Genomic DNA, 24,133 nt, shown 5'->3' on the forward strand with positions numbered 1-24,133 from the left:
TGGGTGCTGTCCCTCAGCTCTTCAGCTCAAGGCTAGCGCTCTACCACTTGAGCCACAGCACCACTTCCGGCTTTTTTCTTTTTGCTTATGTGGTGCTGAGGAATCGAACCCAGGGCTTCAGGCATGCAAGGCAAGCGCTTTACCACTGAGCCAACTTCCCAGCCCCCTGCAAGCCAATTCTTAGCTTTTAGTACTGTCAGTGATAGCAATACAGAAGGTGACAGGAAATAGCTCATTCCCACTGTCAGCTCTGCCTCGAGTAGTGTTCCTCAGGCTTGCATGCCAGCCAGCTTCAAAGGTTATAGTGAAGTGTTAATGAATACTTAGGCTAAAAACCAGCAAGATTTAGTTTCCCACAAATAAGTCTGATACAGAAACTATTTGCTTTATTTTTTTGGTTGTGAGCTTGAACTCTGGGCCTGGGCACTGTCTCTCAGCTCTCCAGCTCAAGGCTAGCGCTCTACCATTTGAGCCACAGCTCTACTTCTGGGTTTCTGGTTGTTCATCGGAGATAAGAGTCTCACGGACTTTCCTGCCCAGCCTCTTTGACCCGTGATCCTTAGATCTCAGCCTCCTGAGTAGCAAGGATTACAGTACAGGTGTGAGCCACCAGTGTCTGGCTAGAACTGTTTGCTTTTAAACTTTATATAACAATAAGTTAGGAAAAAGGTAAGCCAGTTCTCCCTTTCAACGTTAGAACTAAAAGAGAATGCTTTTGATTGTTTTGAAAATAGCAGATCACTACATCTAGAACTTTAGTTTTATAAGTTTATAAAACTTAGAAGTAGAAAAAATATAGCCTCCCCCATTATATTCTGGATATTTCAAATAACTTGAATGTTTTTGGGAGCAATAAGGAGAATGCTGACCCAAGCCTGTTTTAATTGTGAGATTGAAATAGGAGTTTGCTGTGCTATTAGTAAAAGTAAAGTCAGGGTGGTGTTTGAGTTAGTCATTACCCAGCCTGGGGAGTCTTACCCTGCTTGAGAAATTCCAGAGCCCATCTCTGGATACCCAGATACTGAAATAGTTCAGACGTGGTGTTATTTCAGACTGTTTTTCACTCTCATCCCTGGAGCAGTGAGAGTTAAGAGGCCCACACTATGGGCAGGGGAAAAGGCACCAACCTTTTTTTTTGTTGTTGTTGGTTGTGGGGCTTGAACTCTGGGCCTGGGCACTGTCCCTCAGCTCTTCAGCTCAAGGCTAGCGCTCTACCCCTTGAGCCACAGTACCACTTCCAATTTTTTGAGTAGTTCATTTGAAATAAGAGTCTTACAGACTTTCCTGCCCAGGCTGACTTTGAACCGTGATCCTCAGGTCTCAGCCTCCTGAGTAGCTAGGATTACAGGAGTGAGCCACCAGCACCCAGCTAAGCACTGACCTTTCTGTCTTTCTGTTCATAGAGGGGTGTTATAGTGTTCGATCCTGTGATATAGTCTACTTCTCATGGACAAGGGTTCTCTAGAGGGGTTATGAGCACTTTCAGTTTAGGTAATGTCTTGGAGAAAACTAAGATGACTAGAGCTAGGCCCTAGGGACTCCTACCTTATACACTCAACTGAAAAAAGCTCTTTCCTTCTTAATCTTGAATTTGGAAGATTCTTGGGAAAGCAGCCTAATATATCAGTCTGCCACCAACCCTAAGAGATTAGAGCCAAACACTACTCTTACTACCTTAACTAAACAAAAGTTGTATCTTCAAATATAGACAGATTAGAGATCAGAGTGTCAACATAAGGGGAATACAGTTTGATTCAGTAATGTTTCCAGTTTCACCAATAGTACGATTATGTCACTGTGTAGAATGAGGGCTGTGCTCTTTGAAAGCTCAAAGCTATGGGTCTGCAGGTAGAGTTTGTAGTGGCCCAGAGTACTGATTCTGGAGGAGCCAAGAGCTGTCTGGGTCTCAGCTCAGCCCTTGGCCTTGGGTCTCTCTGGAGTCAACATCCTTACTTGTGAGGTCAGGAGCCCTAAGATGTCTCACCTGGTGGCCTCGAGTCTAGTGCTCCCTACAGAGTACTCAGTTCAGATCACTGCTCTGTCTGCTCCAGGTCCCCTGTGATCCTTGCTCTTCACATTTATTCTTCACAGCGTCCAGGGACTTAGAAAGCAGGTGGGTACCTAGAACCATTTTCTATGGCTGAAGGCAAGCTAGAGGACATCCCTGCACTGGTGGGCCACATCCTGTACTGTGACTCACTTTCTCCAGACAGCAGATCTGCCACAGACTATACACCTCTCCTCTCCCTGAACATTTCTAAGCTTTTTATTTTGAAATAATTTCAAAAATCACAGCACAGTGTCAAGGGTAGAGCAAAGAACATTTTGCCACATTTTACTAGTCATGTTTTGCATCCCCTTCTGTCCTCACCCCTGCTCTAGCTGGGTCACAAACTATTCTATTTGCATATATGATGACTTTACATCCCTACAGTTTGGTTTCCTGAGAGCAAGGATATCCTCTCAGATAAATGAAAACATGAAATGTTTATTTTTTTATTTTTTTGGGGTGTCCAGTCGTGGGGCCTGAACTCTGGGTCTGGGCGCTGTCCCTCAGCTCTTCAGCTCAAGGCTAGCGCTCTACCACTTGAGCCACAGCGCCACTTCCGGCTTTTTTTTCTTTTTGCTTATGTGGTGCTGAGGAATTGAACCCAGGGCCTCAGGCATGCAAGGCAAGCGCTCTACCACTGAACCACCTTCCCAGACCATGAAATGTTTAGTATCTACTAAAGGTCTACTAGAAACATTAAAAAAAAAAAAGGTCATCTCATGTATAGTTACCAAATTGAAGAAAGATGGTGTCTGATCATTGTAATAGTTGATAATTTGTAGTTTATGGTTCAGTCTTGCCAGCTGTCCAAGTAATGAACATTAAAGCAGTTTCTCCTAGTCCAGGATCCAATCCAGCATTAAGTATTGGGCTGCCTTTAGCTCTCTCCTCTCTCTGGAATGATTGGGCAGCCTTTGTCTTTTTGTTGTTGTTGTTGGTCGTGGGGCCTGAACTCTGGGCCTGGGCGCTGTCCCTCAGCTCTTCAGCTCCAGGCTAGCGCTCTACCACTTGAGCGACAGCGCCACTTCCAGCTTTTTTTCTGTTTATGTGGTGCTGAGGAATTGAACCCAGGGCTTCATGCATACAAGGCAAGTACTCTACCACTGAGCCACCTTCCCAGCCTGCCTTTGTCTTTTATATGACACTGACCTTCATACATTTATTTGTGCTAGGATTTGGATTTAAGGCCTATGCTTGCTAGGTACGCACTGTACTGCTGAGGCAGCTCTGCCTCTAGCCCTCTTTTTTTTTGTCAGTCCTGGAGGCTTGAATTTAGGACTTAGGCACTCTCCCTGTGCTTTTTGCTTCAGGCTAGCATTCTACCACTTGAGCCACAGTGCCACTTCCAGCCTTTTCTGTTTATATGATACTGAGGAATTGAACCCAGGACTTCATGCATGCTAGGCAAGTACTCTACCACTAAACTACATTCCCAGACCCCTCTTTCCATAGTTTACTTTTCAGGTAAGGTCTTACTTCCTACCCACGTGCATGCCTGGACTGTGATCCTGTTTTTCACCTCTGGTTGTTGTAGCCACTGTGCCAGTCTTCCATTGAGATGGAGTCTTGTAGACTTTTCCACCTGGGCTGACCTGAAATTTTGACTCTCCCCATCTAAGCAAGGGTGACAGATACATGCCACCATGCCCAGCTATTGCTTGAGAAGGCATTCTGTAAGCTGTTTTTTTATTTTTATTTTTTTTTTGGGGGGGTGGGGGTCCGGTCGTGGGGCCTGATCTCTGGGCCTGGGCACTGTCCCTCAGCTCTTCAGCTCCAGGCTAGCGCTTTACCACTTGAGCCACAGCGCCACTTCCGACTTTTTTTTCTTTTTGCTTATGTGGTGCTGAGAAATCGAACCCAGGGCCTCATGCATGCAAGGCAAGCGCCTTCCACTGAGCCACCTTCCCAGTCCCATGTGAGCTGCTTTTTTTTTTTTGCCTAGGAAAATGATCCTCTCAGTCTCAGCCTTCCAAGTAGCTAGGATTACAGGCATGACATTGGTATTGGACATTGGACATTGGTTGACACTGAAGAGCACAGTTCAGTTGTGTGATCCTTTAAGTTGACCCTTAATGTTTGTTTAAAACCAGTTAGAAAATTATTTTCACATTTCTTTTAAGTGTGTATCTGCTGAACTCATAACCTTGTACTAGATACTGTCAGGCAAGAACCTCACACAACAAAGCCAAATGTGTCCCCTCTGGATGGGCTTAAAGGGGCCTTCTGCATGCTCCTGCGCTGATGAGCCTGGATAAATGCATCTTGGATAGATATGAGAGGTGTTATTCTAGATGGCTTCAGAGATGCAAGGAATGACCAGCCTGTGGACATTGACATCACCTGAGGCTCACCCTCTAAACACTCCATCTGGCTTCTTGAGCAAATCTTGTGTGAATGACCCTGCCCTACCAAGGATGTGTTTTGGGATACTATATTGCATTCTTCCTTTCTGAGCCATTGCTAGGAAGAGGCCATAGAACTCAGAACAAACTGGGAGAGGAGGAGGGACCCTAAGTCCTACAGGGGCGGAAAGATGGCTGCAGCTCCCAATGCTGTACTCCCAACGGGGTACAGATCTGAAGGCTTTCGGGTGGTCTGCATTGTGATGTGCGCAGGCAAGCCATCAGACTCAGGCCTTGTTCAACCTGTAGCTTCCCTGTGGGGTGGTGTACAGGGGGAAGTGAGGAACTGCAATCTCCACTCTGATAATAGTCTACAATCTCCTCATAGGTATTCTGTCAGACCAAAGCAGAAATGTTTGAAGTGTCATGGAATCTTCACAGAATGCTTGGCCAAGCAAGCCAACCATTAATGTAGGCATTAAGTCAACACCGTTGTTCACTGTATGTCAACACTAACATCCATCTAACACTTGCTTTTCTGGACTTAAGATTGTCCATTGTAAATATATAGGTATACACAGAAGAAGAAAAAAAAAAGATTTGGGGCTGGGAAGGTGCTTCAGTGGTAGAGTGCTTGTTGCATGCATGAGGCCCTGGGTTCGATTCCTCAGCACTACATAAGCAGAAAAAGCTGGAAGTGGCACTGTAGCTCAAGTGGTAGAGCACTAGCCTTGAGCTGAAGAGCTGAGGGACAGTGCCCAGGCCCAGAGTTCAGGCACCATGACTGGCAAAAAAGAAAAGATTTTTCATTGTGCTGAAGATGTTTTGAGGCCACATCCGCCACTTGTGGCTACTGAATTGCACTGTGTGGTCTAGTTCAGCACACCTCCATAGTTTTTGTTTCGTCTTTGAGACTGGGTTTCATTATGTGGCCCTGGCTGACTTTGAACTTACGATCCTCCATCTCATCCTCCTGAGTTTTGTGATTATAGGCATGTGCCACTGTGCCCAGCACCACAGAGCTACTTATATAAGGGCAGAACTTATATTTGTGGCAGCCTGAAGAACAACTGTGCTGACAATCGCATGGGTAAAGCTGACTGATAGGGAATTCTGTTGACCTATAGATATGACAGCCCCTAATGGGGATGCAGCTTGGAAAGGTGTGCTACACACTAGGGAGTTGACCCCTGCTGCTAGGTCTGTAGCTCAGTTCTGTGCGTGCGTGCGTGTGCGTGTGTGTGTGTGTGTGTGCTCTGTGTATGCATCAGTGGAGGGCAGAAGGAGTCTTAGCATCAAATGCTTATAACCAGATTTGGAAGAAAATCCAGCCTTGATTGGATCAAGTCAGTGACTTCATCCAACACACTGGGTCGCTCTGCTCACTTGGCCCTTTGCAGTCCTCAGGAACAGGAAGAACCCGGTTTCTGGTGGTAAGGCACTTCTTTTTTTTTTTTTTTTTTGGTCATGGGGCTTGAACTCTGGGCCTGGGCGCTGTCCCTCAGCTCTTCAGCTCAAGGCGAGCACTCTACCACTTGAGCTACAGCGCCACTTCCGGTTTTCTGGTGGTTTATTGGAGATAGGAGTCTCACAGTCTCTCCTGACCGGGCTGGCTTTGAACCGCAATCCTCAGATCTCAGCCTCCTGAGTAGCTAGGATTACAGACATGAGCCACCAGCGCCCGGCGAGTAAGGCACTTCTTATGGGAGGAGTCCCCTTTGAGATCTGGACTAGTTGGTGAGCTGAGGTGTCTGATGGGGAATTCTAGAACAGGCTAGGAGGCCTGGAATTCATATGGATACAGACAGTGGGCTGGATAATACATGTTCCTGCACTTCTGGCATTTGCCAAGGACACTCGGGACTCTAACCCCAGTGCAAGCCCAACTCTGAGTGATGGAAATCAGTGATGGAGCTGCAGTTGTGTGCAAGGTTCTGGGTCCTAGCCCACAGCTGCAAGGGAAGCCACATGCTGGCTGTGCACTTGAAACCAACACATTGCCTTGTGAGCCTTTGTCTGTGTGTGTGTGCCTCTGTCACCGCCCCCTAGCCTCCCCAGCTGAGGAGGGGAAGCTGAGCTCCCACTGCGGCCCATCAGTGACTCCCCACTCTGCTCTCCCCCGCTGCCTCTTCGACAGCTAGCATGTGGCTCTTTCACATTCTTCTCTGTGTGGCTGGTAAGTTAACCTCACCCACTGGCTACTGTGCCCTCAGCATGGGCTGGATGTCTGTGGAGTACAACCTTGTCTGTCTGATGGGGCTCTGGGGTGCAGATCAAAAAGGGTGCTTCCCCAGGGAAGTGCTCCTACTTGGTGGATCAGCTCTCCAGACTCTGGGAAGAGCTTCAGAGGCTTTGTGTTGACCACTGAAGGCCAGTGGCTCAGATTCCAGAGCTCTTTCTCTTTTGGACCTGTGCAAATCAATTCCCAGAATCTGGAGGCTAGTAGTGCCCACTCTATCCAGTGCGCCTCATCCTTCTGTTACAGAGCAGAGGTTCTACTAATGAGAGTAAGGACTTGGGCGGATGGAGGCATTAGCAAGAGAATGTAGGGCAAGTTGGCAAGGTAGAGAATGGGTATTGGGGGAACCTACTTCCTGTTTGTGACGTGGGGGAAGGGCAGATGCACTTCTGCTGCTGGGGGTCCATCCCATTCTGTACCCCCTTCCTACACCCACGGAAGCCACTCTAGGTAAACCAAGTCCTGAGTCCACTTTGAAGGACCCAGGGACAAAATAGAATATTACCAAATGAGTGGCCCTGGAGACTACTCAGAGCAAGCTTGAGGCCAGGGTAGCTACCTTGGCATCCAGGCACACTTTCTGGAGGTCTTGGCAAGAAGACAAGGTGGGCAGCAGGCATAGCTGTATCAAGGCTCCCAAGAGCTTGAGTCTCTGAAAGCCAGGCAAGTCCAGCCATGAGGACCAGTATGAGAAAACCAAATCTGCTGGTAGAGAGAGAGATGGGATGGAGGATAAACACCCGTCATAGGCCAAGAGGCAGGCCACACCCTGCCGAGGCACCCAGCAAAGCATATCTTTGGGGATAGATTTGATGTTTGATATTTGAAAAGCATCAGAATACTTGTCATGGAAAGATCAAAACTAAGGGCTGGGAAGGTGGCTCAGTGGTAGAGCGCTTGCCTTGCATGCCTGAGGCCCTGGGTTCAATTCCTCAGCACTACATAAGCAAAAAGTTTTTTCTTTTTGCCGAAGTGGCGCTGTGGCTCAAGTGGTAGAGCGCTAGCCTGGAGCTGAAGAGCTGAGGGACAGCGCCCAAGCCCAGAGTTTCAGGCTCCAGGACCGACCCCCAAAAAAACAAAGATCAAAACTAGAATTTCCTTTTTTTTTTTTTTTTGTTATTTAACAATTTAGACTTGTCTTTATTTGTTGCATAAGGGGTGTGGAGCTGGTCCCACCCTCATGACTTATGGCTTTGATATCCCCTCATCAAGAATGTCTGCAGGGCTGGGAATGTGGCTTAGTGGTACAGTGCTTGCCTAGTATGCATAAAGCCCTGGGTTCGATTCCTTAGTACTACATAAACAGGAAGAGTGGGAAGTGGTCCTGTAGCTCAAGCGGATAGAGTTCTAGTCTTGAGCAAAAGAAGTTCAGGAACAGTGCCCAGGCCCTGAGTTCAAGCCCCAGGACTGGCCAAAAAAAAAAAAAAAAATTATGTAGGAAGAAGAGTTGGCTGCTGGTGGCCCACACCTGTGATCCTAGGTATGCAGGAAGCTGCAGTTTGAAGACAACTCAGCCAGGAAAGACTGGGAGACTTATCTCCAATTAGCCACCAAAAAGCTGAAAGTGGAGCTGTGGCTCAAGTGGTAGAGTGCTAACGTTGGGAGAAGAAAGGTAGGAGATGGGGCTGGGAAGGTGGCTCAGTGGTGGGGCTTGCCTTGCATGTATGAGGCCCTGGGTTCGATTCCTCAGCACCACATAAGAAAAAAAAAAACCTGGAAGTGGCGCTGTGGTTCAAGTGGTAGAGCACTAGCCTTGAGCTGAAGAGCTGAGGGACAGCGCCCAGGCCCAGAGTTCAGGCTCCAAGACCGGACCACCCCCCCCCCAAAAAAAAAAAAAAAAGAAAGAAAGAAAGGTAGGAGATAGTACCCAGGCCTAGTTCAAGCCACAATACTTGCACAAAAACAAAAACAACAGAATGTTGTGGCACAGAGGGACATGGACTGACAGTTGTGAACAAGGCAGTATGAGAGGCTGACGCTCTTGCTTCAGTCCCATATTCCTGTCTAGAGGCCTCTGTGGCCTGGGACACCAGCCCTAGCAACTTCACACGGGGATATCCACCCCTTATCCTACACCTTTTCTAGCATGTGCCATTCATCTACTCCACTAAGGGCTGGGCACTTTAATTTCCCAGGCTGAAAGCACATGGAGACTTCCACTGAAATCAGTAAGGTCAAAGCCTGGCTATACTGGTGGTGGGGATGTGACCAGAGCACAAGCAACTGGGTCTGGGTATGAGAAATGGCACTGACAGCTCTGTTTTGAACTATGAGGCCCTGAAACCTGGAGATGGACCAGTTTTTGAGAGCTTCCTAAAAAGGTAATATGTCCTGAGTCCTGAGGTTCTAGGGGGGTCTGAAAAGCAGGTAAGGGAGAATGTGAAGAACTCTGATAGTGGCCAGGAGCTTCTCAGGAGGGTGAGCATGGAGGTTTGAAGCCAGCCTGGCAGGAAAGTCTATGAGACTATTATCGCCAATGAACCACCAAAAAGCCAAAAGTGGAGCTGTGGCAAGAGTAGTAGAACACTAGCCTGGAGCAGTGTGTGTGTACACACACACACACACACACACACACACACACCTCAGACTGTGAGCACAGAGCCAGTAGCCCAAATCCTGGGCTTTCTTGGGCCTTCCGGAGTGGTTGCAAATTCAGAACTATTTCTGGCCTGGCTCTGATCTTCCACCTTCCCAGGGAAAACAGGAATGAGAATGTTGAATGGGATGACATTGATCAAGATGCATTGTATTCATCAATGGCTTTATTAAATGGCAACTCCTTTGTATAACTAAAGGTAATTTTTAAAAAAATACAGGAGACAGCAATTGCTCAAAGGTGATATAGAAGAGTTAGGCACAGGTACATAGACCCAGTGAGACCTGGAGCTGCTCACATCCCTGTTCCCAGCACCACCACCTTCCTCCCCCCCAGCACACCCTGCAAACCCGTGACCTGCCCTGGGTCAGTCTTCAGCTCTGACTCATTCTGTGGCCACAGCAACTCACTTCTCCCTCCTGACTCTACCTCAGGATGGAACTAGACTATCAACCTATAAAACCTTATATGGGTTCAAAAGAAAAAAGAACCTCAGAGCCCAAGGACTGTGCTGTTGACTGAAGCATGCTGGGAAGTGGGAAAGGTGGGCCCTGCTCAGCTTGGAAAGCAACCCACACCTGGGTCCTGCAAGTGGGGCTTCCAGAGTCCAAGGCCCTAGGGACTGAGATCCTCAGCAAAGGTATAAACTTTTCTGGGGGGAAGATGGAGGGTGAAGGGCCTGCTCCTCCCAGGCCAGGACCTGCTGGGCCTTGGCAGAAGTCACTATCCCTGCCTGAGCCCTTGTGTAATGAGAAGGCAGCTCATACACAGCAACCCCTTGCCCCAGCAGAGCATCCAAGGAGGGTGCTGTGGGATTTGGAACAGGTCCCAGAAAGCTCATTTCAGGCACAGGCAACAGATGGGGTGTTTGTGGGTGAGCAGGAGGGTGGAATGCAGACTCCTGGGAAACTGGCTTGTTTGAGGTCTATGGTTGCATATGGGGCATGTGTGGTGCACACAGATGTACATGGGGGGTTAATGGGATATGGGTGTGCATAGCATGTGTGAGAATATATGGGTGTCTACAGGCTATATGTGGCTTCCACATGTGATATAAGAAGTGTGTGACACATGGGGATATGTGGGACATATGAGTATACATGGGTATGCGTGCTGTGATGGGTGCAGATAGTGTGTGTGTGTGTATATATATATATGTATGTATGTATATACATATACATATATATATTCTTTTGTCAGTCATGGGGCTTGAACTGGGTTCTGGGCACTGTCCCTCAGCTCTTCAGCTCAAGGCTAGTGTTCTACCACTTGAGCCACAGTGCCACTTCCAGTTTTCTGGTGGTTTATTAGAGATGAGTCTCACAGGCTTTCCTGCTCGGGCTGGCTTTGAACCATGAGCCTCAGATCTCAGCCTCCTGAGTAGCTAAGATTACAGGTGTGAGCACTGGCACCTGGCTTAGAGTATATTTCTTTTTGGACAATGTCACTCCTTTCCTTGCTCTCAATTTTTCCCTCCTGTCCCCACCCACAAATTGTATAGTTCATTTTCCACTTGGTGTCCAGTGAGTACTACTGCTGATTTGTTCTCTCCATTTCTGTGTCTCCCCTTACCCTCCCAAGATAGATAAACAGACAAAAAGAAAAGAAAGCAAAGACAACCACAAAGAAAAACCCTCTTGTTTCCATTTCCTGGAGTCCACTTTAGTAAATGTTATTTTATATGATCAGATGCACATATGAAACTTCACAAATTTGCGTGTCATCCTTGTGCAGGGGCCATGCTAATCTTCACTGTATAGTTCCAATTTTAGTATATGTCTGCTGAAGTGAGCACGATCAGATGCACATAGGCATTGCACCTTTGTGTTTCTCCCTTAAAAGTATCCTTTGGCCTCACTGTGTGTGAATGCCTAGAGTCCTGTATAGTTCATCATGCCCTGGGGTATTTTAGATCTAGCTTCTACAAATGAGAGGAATGTGCCATTTGTCTCTCTGAACTTGGCTTACTTCACTTAATTTGCTTTGTTCTAGTTCCATCCATTTCCCTGCAAATAACAAAATATTATTCTTTTAACACTAAGCCTACTTCTACAGTCAGCTCATACTTAAATGTGGCAAACTCTGCCCCTGGGCCTTTGTTTATTGAGAACAGTGATCACCATAGTACTGTGTGATGTTCTGGGAATGTGCTTGCCTAGCATGCATGAAGCCCTGGGTTCCATTCCTCAGTACCACTTAAACAGAAAAAGCCAAAAGTAGTGCTGTGACTTAAGTGGTAGAATGCTTGCTTACTGTCTCTCACGCCTTAACTGCTAGATACTCAGTAGGCTGAGGATTGCAATTTAAGCCAACCTGAGCAGGAAAGTCCATGAGATTCTTATCTTTCTATTAATTACCTAACAGCTAAAAGTAGCACTATGGCCCAAGCCTTAGAATGCCAGCCTTGAGGGTTTGGGATTTTTTTTTTTTTTTTTGGTGGTGGGGGAGGGGTCCCCAGCAACTAAGGAACAGCTCCCAGGCTCTGAGTTTAAGTCCCAGTGTCAGCACATAAACACACACACACACACACACACACATACACACACACACACATATAATATACAGGGTGGGGTGGGGGGAGCACGAAGGATGCTCAGAGCAACAGGACACAGAGGGAGTGAGGCAGGTAATGGTGCTGACAGGCTGGAGGGCATTTTAGTTACTCAGCTGCCCTTCAGCAGGGAGCAGGCTGTGGGTAGTATGGTGACTGACACTGGTTTAGCTGGGCTTTCACATCTGGCAGCCTGTAAGGAGGGCAGGTGAGGCTGTGAGGACTTTGACAGCTCCTCTGCGCTCCTGTAGCTCACACCCATATGCACATGCCAGGCCTTCCAGCAGCAGACCCTGGGCCCATGCCACACACACAGCCCTGAAGTGAGTTGACAGCCCAAGGTCCTGCAGTGACTCTGTGGCATATCAAAGATTTGAACTCAGGACTGTGTACCCTTGGGGTCCATGCTGTTTTCTGAGTCTCTATGAGAATTGCCAAGGAAGAGGTTACACGACCCAGAGACCAACCAGGCAAAAGTGAAATGTGCCATGCCAGCCAGACTCAGGCACCCCCACCCCCACACCCACATTGGTTCTCATGCTACCCGGCCCCCACACATACTTCCCACACTGGTTTTCATGCCACTCCCTCCACCCCCAGACACCCCACACTGGTTATCATGCTACCCCCTCCACGCCCACTTCCCATACTGGCTCTCACACCACCCAGCCTCCACAGGGTGCTCTCATTGACCTAGTTTTCAGCTGTAAATCAGGGCTGTCTGCTATCCCAGTGAGCTGCCAGTAAACAGAGAGATGTGCCCAGCTCCAGGCCATTAGTGACCCTCCTTGATCTCTGTTAATCAACAGACATTTTAGCAATGTGTGTGTGTGTGTGTGTGTGTGTGTGTGTGTGTGTGTGTATGTGCGCGCACACGCGTGCACTTGAGTTGGTCTTTGGCTTTAATATCAAGACCTGAGCACTATCCTTTAGCTTTTTTTGCTCAAGGCTAGCAGTCTACCACTTACGTCATGGCTCTACTTCTGGCTTTTTGGTGGATTATTAAGGGTAAGGGTCTCATGGACTTTCCTATCCAGGCTAGTTTCAAACTGCAGTCCTCACATTTCACCCTCCCGAGTAGCTAGGATTACAGGTGTGAGCCACCAGCTCCCAGCAGCTTCCAGCTTTTACTGAAGACTTTAGAACAACCTGGCCTTACACATAAATACTCAATTTACTAATGGTCCGTGAGCAAATTGCTCAAACTCTGAGCCTTATCCTGGTAGCCAGAGACAACAGATGCTCTAGCAGGCTGGTTGTGAACAGCTCTCTTTCCTTTCCCTCCCTTTCCTAATCCCTTCAGGGGTCTTGCCCAAGACTTGGAAGTTTAACCAAAACAGATGAGACTGGGGCAAGCAAGAGCTCTCTGGCCCATCCTGACATTTTCAAGGCACCCTTTTAGGCCCAGTCCTGGGCTGAGCTGATGTTGGGGTTGGGGTATTGTAGATGACTCAAGTCAGATCACAGTTTCAGGTCACGCTGATAAAGACAGGGTTTAGTCAGAGTCAGACACCACAAGGTGGGTGTCTGAATGGGCTTAGGGGCCAGCCTTGTTAGGCTTCCCATCATCTAGATGACATTAGACTGAGCAGAGCCAGGAGAACAGGCTAGTGGGCAAAGGAGAGGAAGGAAGAATGCTGGGTGGAGGGAAGAGCATGGGCAAAGGCCTGGACGTAGGCAGCATGCAGATAGATGGTGTGTAGCAGTGGGGTGAGAAGAGACTGAAAGCATAACTGCAGTCATATTTTGGGGTGATGTGTCCTGAACCCTATTGTACACCCATACACTTGTATAATGAAATTCCCAGAGGATTCCATGACTACCGAACAAGAGAAACTTTGGGTCCACTGATCATGTTTTTTGTGCTTTTACATTGGGAAGACACAAATGGCAGCTCTGAGTAACTTGAGATAGGGTGTTTGTTCCTTCTCTGTTCATTTGTTTTGTTTGTTTCCCATCAGTCCTGGGGCTTGAACTCAGGGTCTCAAGCTTTGTGGCTTGAGCCACACCTCCACTTCCAGTTTTTTTCTTTCCTTCCTTTCTTTCCTTTTCTTTCCTTCCTTCTTTCTTTCTTTCTTTTTTGGCTGGGTAAGAGTCTCAGGGATTTGTCTCCCTAGGCTGGCTTTGAACTTTGATCCTCCAGTCTCAGCCTCCTTAGTAGCTAGGGTCATAGACATGAGCTGCTAGTGCCTGGCTCTGTGTTGACTGAAGAATCCTCAAGGAAATGTTTCCAATTTAAACAATGTGACTAATTGTACTTCACCAGAATAATTTCTTTTTCCAATGTTGTGGGAACTGTAAATGATGCTGATGGTTTTTTAATCTTTAAAGTATTATTTATTCATTAATACATTTATCCCAAAAATAACTTTCTTGAGCATCTACTGAGTGTCATTACTGCCTTCAGAGACAAAGCGGGACCCATCACAGCAAGTACTGCCGGCTCTTGTATATACCACCTAGCTGTTAACCTCCTTCTTGGTTCCACTGGATTCTTTTTTTTTTGGACAACATCTTGCTATGAGGCCGAGGTTGACCTGGAACTCATAATCCTCTTGCTTTCAATTCCAAGTGCTGGGATTACAGATATACTCCACTGTGCCTGGTTCCACTTAAAAAAAAAAAATCCCAAAACAACAACAAATGCGTAGAATGAAAATGATGGGTTTTTTTTTCCTTCTGATCATTTTTTGTCAGACTGTAGGTGATTTTCACTATAATGCATTTTTTTGGGGGGGGTCCGGTCATGGGGCCTGAACTCTGGGCCTGGGCGCTGTCCCTCAGCTCTTCAGCTCAAGGCTAGTGCTCTACCACTTGAGCCACAGCGCCACCTCCGGCTTTTTTCTTTTTGCTTATGTGGTGCTGAGGAATCAAACCCAGGGCCTCAGGCATGCAAGGCAAGCGCTGTACCACTGAGCCACCTTCCCAGCCCTATAATGCATATTTTTATAATACATATTTTCAAACAAACAGTGATTCAAAGAAAGAAGAATAAAATATAGATGCCTACTGTAAGACTATGAAAATATACATATATTATCCAGGCGCTATATATTACAGGTTCATACCTGTAATCCAGCTACTCAGGAGGCTGAGATCTGAGGATAGCAGTTCAAGGCCAGCCCAGGCAGAAAAGTCTGTGAGTCTCTTATCTCAATAAACCACCAGGAAACCAGAAGTGGTACTGTAGCTCAAGCACTAGCCTTGAGCTGAAGATCTGAGGGACAGCACCCAGGCCCAGAGTTCAAGCCCCACGATCGACCCCCCCCCCCAAAAAATATATATATTATGCTATATTATATGTAATCAAACACACACATATATATGTATATATGTATGTATGCATAAATACGTATGTTTGACTTTTCTTCCTTATTAGCTGACATACAAATCCATACATCTTGGAATTTCCAAAGTGTTCTGTAGCTAGTGAACGAGTGTTGGTGGGCAGCCCCTGGGCAGCTTCAGGATGAATCTCCTCACAGGAAACAAGGAAACAAGGTAGGATGATAGGGCTGGGTCTTTCAGCTCCATTCTCAATCTCTAAGGAAGGAAGAGGAACTGAAAGTCAGTGAGATCACCAATGACCCATGATTTGATCAATCCTGGATGTGTAATAAAGTCTCCATAAAAACCCCAAACAAGGCTGTACAGCCAGTGTATCACAGGAGGCTGAGATCTGAAGACTCGTTTGATGCTATCCCAGGCAATCGAATCCAAGAGACTCTCATCTTTAACTAGCAAAAAAGCTGGAAGTGGAGATGTGGCTCAAGTGGTAGAGTGCCAGCCTTGAGTGAAAAATCTCAGGGATTCAGGGATAACATCTCCAAAAGTTAAAAAAAAAAAAAAAGGTGGCTCACACCTGTAATCCTAGTTACTCAGGAAGCTGAGAGCTGAGAATCATGGTTTGAAGTCAGCTTGGGCAGGAAAGTCCTTGTGAGACTCTTATCTCCAGTAAACTGCTCAGAAAGATCTGGAAGTGGTGCTGTGGCTTAAGTAGTAGAGCGCTAGCCTTGAGTACAAAGAGGCTCTCCAAAGCCAGGCGCTGGTGGCTCACGCCTGTAATCCTAGCTACTCAGGAGGCTGAGATCTGAGGATCGAGGTTCAAAGCCAGCCTGGGCAGGAGAGACCGTGAGACTCCTATCTCCAATAAACCACCAGAAAACCGGAAGTGGCGCTGTAGCTCAAGTGGTAGAGCACTGGCCTTGAGCTGAAGAGCTGAGGGACAGCGCCCAGGCCCAGAGTTCAAGCCCCACGACCGACAAAAAAAACAAAAAACAAAGAGGCTCTCAGGCACAGTGCCCAGGCCCAGGACTGACAAAAAAAAAAAAAGACTAGGTTCCCAGAATACAATAGGTGCCAATCCACAAGCCTTGCCTTATCTATCTCTTCATCTGGATCTTGTATGTTTTTCCTTATAATAAATCAGTAAATATACTTGTTTCCCTGAGTTATATAACCATTCTAAAAAATTAATTGAGGACTGGGAAGGTGGCTCAGTATTACAGTGCTTGCCTTGCATCCATGAGGCCCTGGGTTCGATTCCTCAGCACCACATACGTAGAAAAAGCTAGAAGTGGTGCTGTGGCTCAAGTGGTAGAGCGCTCGCCTTGGGCTGAAGAGCTGAGGGACAGTGCCCAGGCCCAGAGTTCAGGCCCCACGACTGACAAAAAAAAATGAATTGAACTCTCCTGGGCACTGGTGCTTCATACCTGTAATACTAGCTATTCAGAAGGCTAAGATCTGAGGAACATGGTTCAAAGCCAGCCTGGTTAAAAAAAAAATCCATGAGAATCTTATCTCCAGTTAACCACCAAAAAGCTAGACGTGGAGCTATTGCTCAAGTGGTAGAACACCAACCTTTAGGGAAAAAGAAAGGAACCACATCCAGACCCTGAGTTCAAGCCCCAGAACTCTCTCTCTCTCTCTCTCTCCCCTCTCCCTCCCTCCCTCTCTCTCTCTCTCTTTCTCTTTCCCTCTCTCTTTTCTCTCTTTTATACACACACACAACAAATTTAAAAAATAATTAAAGCTGGGCTTCATTCACCTCAGGAATCTAAGATCTGAGGATCCCGGTTCAAAGCCAGACTAGGCAGGAAAGACCATGTGACCCTCATCTCCAATTAACTACCAGAAAACCAGCAATGCAACTATGGCTCAAAGTGCTAGAGAGCTAGCCTTAAGCAAAAGAGTTCAACAGTGTCCAGGCCCCAAGTTCAAGCCCTGTGACTGAAAAAAATAAAAATGAACCAAAGGAGGGGTTGCGGCAGTAATGGTTTATGGCCAACAGCCAGAACTTCAGACAAGACTACCTGAGGATTTTTGATGAACATCAGAAGTGGAGGTGGTCTTGAGGGAGGAAGCTCCACCTGTGGGAGGTAACGCCATTTCCAGGTAGACAATTTTGGAATGGAGCTGAGTTAGAGGACATTGGCTGGTGTCGTCTGGGGTGGAACTGAGTTGCAAAGGTCCAAATGCACATGAGAATTCTGAATACAATCAAGGTGTGTTTCAGGTCTACTGAGATGGAGTGAAGCTCAGTAGTCTGGCATGCACAATGCTCTTGGTTCAACCTGCAGTATCACACACACACACTGACATAAAGGGAAAAAAAGTAGCTATGGGAAAATACTGTATGCAAGTCAAGCAACTCAGGGAGAAACAATATTTGTGACACATGGCCAATTTCTTTAGGAAAAAGCACAAATAGATAAAAAAAAGATAGATACATATTTACAAAAATGGATAATGTACATGAGTGAGCAGCATATAACTCTAGACAAAGCAATGATATCACTTATCATTAGGAACTAGTTTTTTGTTTTGTTTAACCTGGGGCTGGATTCAAATCCAGGGCCTTGCACATGCTAGGCAAGTGCTCTACCACTAAGCTGCTTTCTCAGCCCTAAAAAATAGCTTTGGAACAAAATGATGGGATACTATTTTATCTATCCATCTGTCTATCTATCTATCTACCTATTGTAAGTTATTTTTTTGTGCTGCTACTGGGACTTGAACTTGGTATCTTTTACTCTCATTTGGCTTTTTCACTCAAGGCTGGCACTCTAACTCTTGAGCCACACCTCCAGTCTGCTTTTTTGCTGTTTAATGGGATATAAGAGTCTCATGGTCTTTCCTTCTCTGGGTAGTTTTAAATCTTGATCCTTAGATCTCAGCCTCCTGAGTACCTGGGATTATAGGCATGAGCCACCAGGGCTCAGCATGAGGATTTTCTTTTAAAGCAAGAATGAGAAGGTATACACGTAGTTCAGGAGATATTGTGGGCAGTCTTCTGTTATTGGAGGATAAATTGTCATGACCTTTTTTGGGGCTATTAGTCAAACTCCATTTTCTCCTCACAATTTTGGATGAAAAATATTATATAGAAAGAAAACTTAAGCTGAGTGAGTGCCAGTGGCTCAAGCCTGTAATCATAGCTACTCAGGAGGCTGAGCTCTGAGGATCATGGTTCAAAGCCAGCCTGGGCAGGAAAGTTTATGAGACTCTTATCTCCAATAAACTACTCAGAAAAGGCTGGAAGTGGTGCTATGGCTCAAGTGGTAGAGTTTTAGCCTTGAGCAAAAGCTTAGGGACAGCACCCAGGCTAGAGTTTAAGCCCCAGGACCAGAAAGAAGGAAAGAGGAGAAAAAAGGAAGGAAGGAAGGAAGGAAGGAAGGAAGGAAGGAAGGAAGGAAGGAAGGAAGGAAAGAAGGAAGGAAGGAAGGAAAGAAGAAGGAAGGAAGGAAGGAAGGAAGGAAGAGCGGGGCACCAGTGGCTCACGCCTGTAATCCTATGCAAGTGCTCAGCTTCTCAGGAGGCTGAGATCTGAGGATCGCAATTCAAAGCCAGCCTGGGCAGGAAAGTTGGTGAGACTCTTATCTCCAATAAACCACTAGAAAACGGAAGTGGTGCGCTGTGGCTCAAGCAGTATAGCGCTCACCTTGAGCAGAAGAGTGCAGTAACAGCACCCAAGCCCAGAGTTCAAGCCCCATGACCAAACAAACAAACAAACAAACAAAAAAAAAAAAGAAGGAAGGAAGGGAGGGAGGAAAGTTGAGAGACTGTAAATTGGACAGTTTTTTTTTGGGGGGGGGAGGGGTTTACAGTCCTAGGGCTTGAATTTAGGGCCTGAGCACTGTCCCTGAGCTTCTTTTACTCAAAGCTACCACTCTACTACTTGAACCACAGTGCTACTTCTGGCTTTTTCTGTTCATGTGGTACTGAGGAATTGGACCCAGGGCTTCATGCATGCTAGGTAAGCACTCTACCACTAAGCCACATTCCCAGCCCCGGGACAGAGTTTACCATTATGAACTTTTTTAAAAAATTATAAACGTATTTTTTTTATTGTGAAAATACTGTACAGAGGGGTTACAATTACATGGGCAAGATAATGAGTACATTTCTTATCAAGCATTGTAGCCTCCTCCTTTGTTTCCCTTTCCCATCCCTTCGCATCCTCCCCCTAGCCCATCCCCACCAAAGTTGTAAAGTTCATTTGTACACAAAGTTGTAAAGTTCACTTGTACATCTCATTGTTGCAATGGGTCCTCCTGTATCCCTGTTTTAATGATTTGTTTTTTTCCTTCCCCTCCACATATACCAACATCATATATAGTGAAAGCAGGGGTTATACCGTGGGGGAGGGACATACAAAGCAACAAAGAAATAATCTTATAAATATGTTAGAAACAATCACTTGAAAGATTTCTCTCTTTTTTTTTTTTGTCAGTCGTGGGGCTTGAACTCTAGGCCTGGGAGCTGTCCCTGAGCAAGTCAGCTCAAGGCTTATGCTCTACCACTTGAGCCATAGCGCCACTTCTAGTTTTCTGGTGTGTGTGTGTGTGTGTGTGTGTGTTTTATTGTGATTAAGTGATTACATAATTTCCCAAATTTCACCGTAATGTGGGATAGTGATGCTCAGTTAAAGTCACAAACAGTCTAACTTTCCTGGAGCAAATTGTCTATCATGGTCTATAACATAACGGTGTACACATATACACCATACAGGTGATCAGCAGCATGGGGATATTTAGTAGTGGTTCGACCAGATGAGTGGAAGTTCTTTGTTTTTTAAGTCCTGTTAATTTTGTCGTATCACCTAACATTTTGGATTTAACATCCACTTATCAGGGAGACCATGTACCGTTTGTCTCTTTGCTCTTGGCTTACCTCACCCATGATGAACTTCTAAAAACATTTGCACATTAACATCTTAATCTGTTCATCTTCCAGCCATCTTTGATACATTTGGAAGTTACGGACATCCATCCACTTTATCCATAAACATCCCAATATACATAGCAGCTGCAATTCATAATTTTTGTTTATAGTTCTTTTTTAAAAATGAAATAAGGGGCTGGGAATGTGGCTTAGTAGTAGAGTGCTTGCCTAGCATGCAAGAAGCCCTGGGTTCAATTCCTCAGTACCACATAAACAGAAGAAAAAAAAAAGCCAGAAGTGGTGCTGTGGCTCAAGTGGTAGAGTGCTAGCCTTGAGCAAAAGAAGCTCAGGGACAGTGCCCAGGCCCTGAGTTCAAGCCCCAGGACTGGCAAAAAAAAAAAAAAAATGAGATAAGGTTTTGATGTGTAGTCCAGGCTGACATGGAACTTGAAATGCTCTACCTCCTGAGTGCTGGGATTTCAGACATGCTTCATCATTCCCAGCTACAGTCTTTCTTAAGGTAAAAGGTACATACAGAGAAATGCACAAATTTGAAGTGTACCATTTAGTATGTTTTGACAAGCAGATAAAACTTTATAATCAAAACTTCTGTCAATATAGAGCATATTTTCATCATTCTAAAAGGTTCTTTCCTGTCCCTTCCCAATAAATCCTTATTCACTTTTCCACTCTGGCTTTACTATAGTTGAATGTTGCTAGTTCTAGAGCAATGGAACCATACAGTAGATTTTTTTTTTGGGGGGGGGGGTCCGGCTGTGGGGCCTGAACTCTGGGCCTGGCGCTGTCCCTCAGCTCTTTAGCTCAAGGCTAGCGCTCTACCACTTGAGCCACAGCGCCACTTCTGGCTTTTTTTCTTATGTGGTGCTGAGGAATCGAACCCAGGGCCTCATGCATGCAAGGCAAGCGCTCTACCACTGAGCCACCTTCCCAGCTCCTCATACAGTAGATATATATCTGGTACTTTTTTTCTTACTCAGCATGAAGGTCTTCTGAGGTTTCCTCTACAGTGGCATGTAACACAGTTACCCCCTTTGCCTCCTGGATATTCCCATTCTATTATGTGAAAAAATATCCACAATTAGTTTATCCTTTCTTCCATTAATGGATTGTAAATGAATAAAGGGTGAGAAAGCACTCTAGGGAAGGTATTTCTGAGGACATATGTTTTCTATTGGGTAACCTGAAGTGGGGTACAGCACATGTCAAACCCTCTTTGAGGGCTCATGGTCTATCTTAACTTTGGTGCAGGACTCAGTGATGAATCTGCTTCCTGGGACAGGAGAAAGGCTTGCAGAGAGTATGAGCAAGTGACAGTGGCCTACATGGAAGGTCTTCTGAGGAGGCTCTAGGGCCAATGCAGCTTTGTTTAGAAGGAGGATCAGAGGCTCTGGATCAGATAGGCCCACATCTACTCCTACTCCTTGGGGGTGAGCGGTTCACAATTTTGTCCTGTAAAACAGAGATAGTGACTCCACAGGATCTGGTGGAATTCTGGGAATAAAGGCCAAGTTACAGCCACAGCAAAGTGTTTATTTCATTAAATGTTCCTCTTTTTCCCACAGGCTGGAACATGCTTGTGGCCTTCAATGTGGATGTAACCCAGTCCTGGGTCACACCAGAGGGAGGCCCTTTTGTGCTCAGCTCCCTGCTGCACCAAGATCCCAGCACCAACCAGACATGGTGAGTTGGGGCCTGCAGGCAGGAAGGCAAGGATTGGGGAGAGGGATCTCCAGGAAACCTGAGGTACATATACCCCAGGAAAGGCCAAGACACTCCAACACACAGCCTGGGTAAAACTCCTCTCATTTTCAGAAGTGTGTCCTGGACCGAGAGATAAAGGTCGAGAGGCTGGGACCTCTGGAAAGTCCTCAGAGTCCCTGATCCTTCATTCACTCAGCCTTCCTCTTCTCCCCTCCCTGGGAGAAGAGGAAACTTAAAAACAATTTTAAAATAAAGATCATAAGGACTGGGAATGTGGCTTAGTGGTAGAGTGCTTGCCTACCATGCACGAAGCCCTGGGCTCGCTTCCTCAAGTACCACATACACAGAAAAAGCCACAAGTGGCACTGTGGCTCAAGTGGTAGAGTTATAGCCTTGAGTAAAAGAAGCTCAGGGACAGTGCTCAGGCACTGAGTCCAAGCACCAGGACTGGCAAAAAGAATTTTTTTTTAAAATTAAAAGTAAAGCTCAGGGGCTGGGAAGGTGGCTCAGTGGTAGAGTGCTTGCTTGCCTCCCATGCGTGAAGTCCTGGGTTCGATTCCTCAGCATCACATAAGCAGAAAAAGCCAGAAGTGGAGTTGTGGCTCAAGTGGTAGAGTGCTATCCTTGAGCTGAAGAGCTGAGGGACAGCACCCATGCCCAGAGTTCAGGCCCCACGACCGGCAAAAAATAAAAAAAGTAAAGCTCAAAAGGGCTTTTATGTTAATGTGCTCAGTGTAGAAAATCTGCAAAGTGACCCCCCCAAAAAAATTCAAATGCAGACTGAACATGTGAAGCCCAAGAGCCAGAGGTTGAGGCCGCTGCCATTCTGCTACTGGTTCCACACAGACTTGCTGTGATCCCAAGGTCACCTTGTCAAGGAGCTGGGCCAGGAGCAAGGGCTTCTCCTCTCCACGGAAGTTGCCATTTCCCTACCTCGAAGGGTTGTTGCAAAGACTATGTAAGATAATGAACATATAAAGCCCATCACAAAATTTCTAGACAAATGAAGGCTCAATAAATATTACCTTATATTTTGAGAACATCATCTGTATCCACCCACTAGAGAAGCAAAAAATGTCAATTCTGACAAGGCTGTGTGGGGAAGGATGTGGTGAGACAGGACAGTGTGGGAGGGAGCGCGGTAGCCCCCCTTGGAGCCCAGCACTGCCATATCTGGTAAAGTTAAGGGTGCTTATGATGCTGACAAAGAGGTCATGTCCCTTACATTAGAGAAACTCTCAGGACCACCTTTTTTTTGTCAAGCACCGGTGGCACATTCCTTAATACTACCTATTAAGGAGGTTGAGCTCTGAGGATTGCTGTTTGAAGCCAGCCTGGGCAGAAAAGTCCATGAGACTCTTATCTCAACCACCAAAAAGCTAGAAGTTGGTCGGGAAGTGAAAGTGGCTCAAATGGTAGAATGCCAGCCTTCAGAGAGAGAAAAAAAGTCAAGTGAGGACAAGAGGCTCTGAATTCAAGTGCTAGCACTAATGAAAAAAAGTTGTGCTGGTACTGGGGCTTGAACTGAGGGCCTGGGTGCTGTCCCTGATCTTTGGTGCTCAGGGCTAGCACTTTACCACTTGAATCCACAGTTCTACCTCTGGTTTTCTGATGGTTAATTGGAGATATGTCTCACAGACTTTCCTACCAAGGCTGGCTTTGAACTGTGATCCTCAGATCTCAGCAAGAAAATACTTTTTTTGTCCATCATGAGGCTTGAACACAAGGCCTGGGCACTGTCCTTGAGCTTTTTTGCTCAAGGCTAACACTCTACAACTTTGAGCCACAGCACCACCTCCAATTTTCTGGTGGCTAATTCGAGATGAGTCTCATAGATTTTCCTGTCCAGGCTGACCTTGAACCATGATCCTCAGATCTCAGCCTCCTGAGTAGCTAGGATGACAGGCATGAGTTACTAGCACCTAGCTATATATATATATATATATTTTTTTTTTGGTCATGGGGCTTGAACTCTGGGCCTGGGCGCTGCCCCTCAGCTCTTCAGCTCAAGGCGAGCGCTCTACCACTTGAGCTACAGCGCCACTTCCGGTTTTCGAGTGGTTTATTGGAGATAGGAGTCTCTCGGTCTTTCCTGCCCGGGCTGGCTTTGAACCGCGATTCTCAGATCTTAGCCTCCTGAGTAGCTAGGATTACAGGCGTGAGCCACCGGCGCCCGGCTTATAGATTTGTTTTTGAGGTGGGTGCTGAGAATTAAATTCACAGTCTTAAGAATTCTAAGCACATTCTCAGAGCTACATCTCTAACTCTGACATGTAAAAATGTTGATTGTGACAATGTTTATAACAGTGAGAAGATATATATATATATATTCCTCACTGGGGCAATGGGAAAAACAGTGTAAATTACATGCTACAATATTATGTTTTAATTGTCAATAGTGGACTTCTGTTGCTTATTAAACTAAGGAGTCCAAAATACCAGGATTAAAGTTGAAAGTAATAGGTATCTA

The 24,133-nt window shown here is 46.2% G+C and overlaps 1 protein-coding gene and 1 non-coding gene across 2 annotated transcripts in view; one reads left to right on the forward strand and one right to left on the reverse strand.

The window, feature by feature from the left end:
- Positions 1-10,916: 10,916 nt before the first annotated feature.
- Positions 10,917-11,020, reverse strand: LOC122124876. The gene has a single exon (XR_006150679.1). It is a non-coding gene; the product is annotated as a U6 spliceosomal RNA (small nuclear RNA).
- A 10,512-nt stretch (positions 11,021-21,532) lies between these two features.
- Itgae (integrin subunit alpha E) overlaps positions 21,533-24,133 on the forward strand; it is a 60,527-nt gene continuing 57,926 nt past the window's right edge. Inside the window, exon 1 of the mRNA XM_042699456.1 lies at positions 21,533-21,642. Coding sequence (XP_042555390.1) covers positions 21,533-21,642 — 110 coding nt within the window. The remainder of the gene's footprint in view (positions 21,643-24,133) is intronic.

This window comes from Dipodomys spectabilis, unplaced genomic scaffold, assembly GCF_019054845.1.
Source record: "Dipodomys spectabilis isolate Male_0828 unplaced genomic scaffold, ASM1905484v1 ptg000250l, whole genome shotgun sequence".
Taxonomy (NCBI): domain Eukaryota; kingdom Metazoa; phylum Chordata; class Mammalia; order Rodentia; family Heteromyidae; genus Dipodomys; species Dipodomys spectabilis.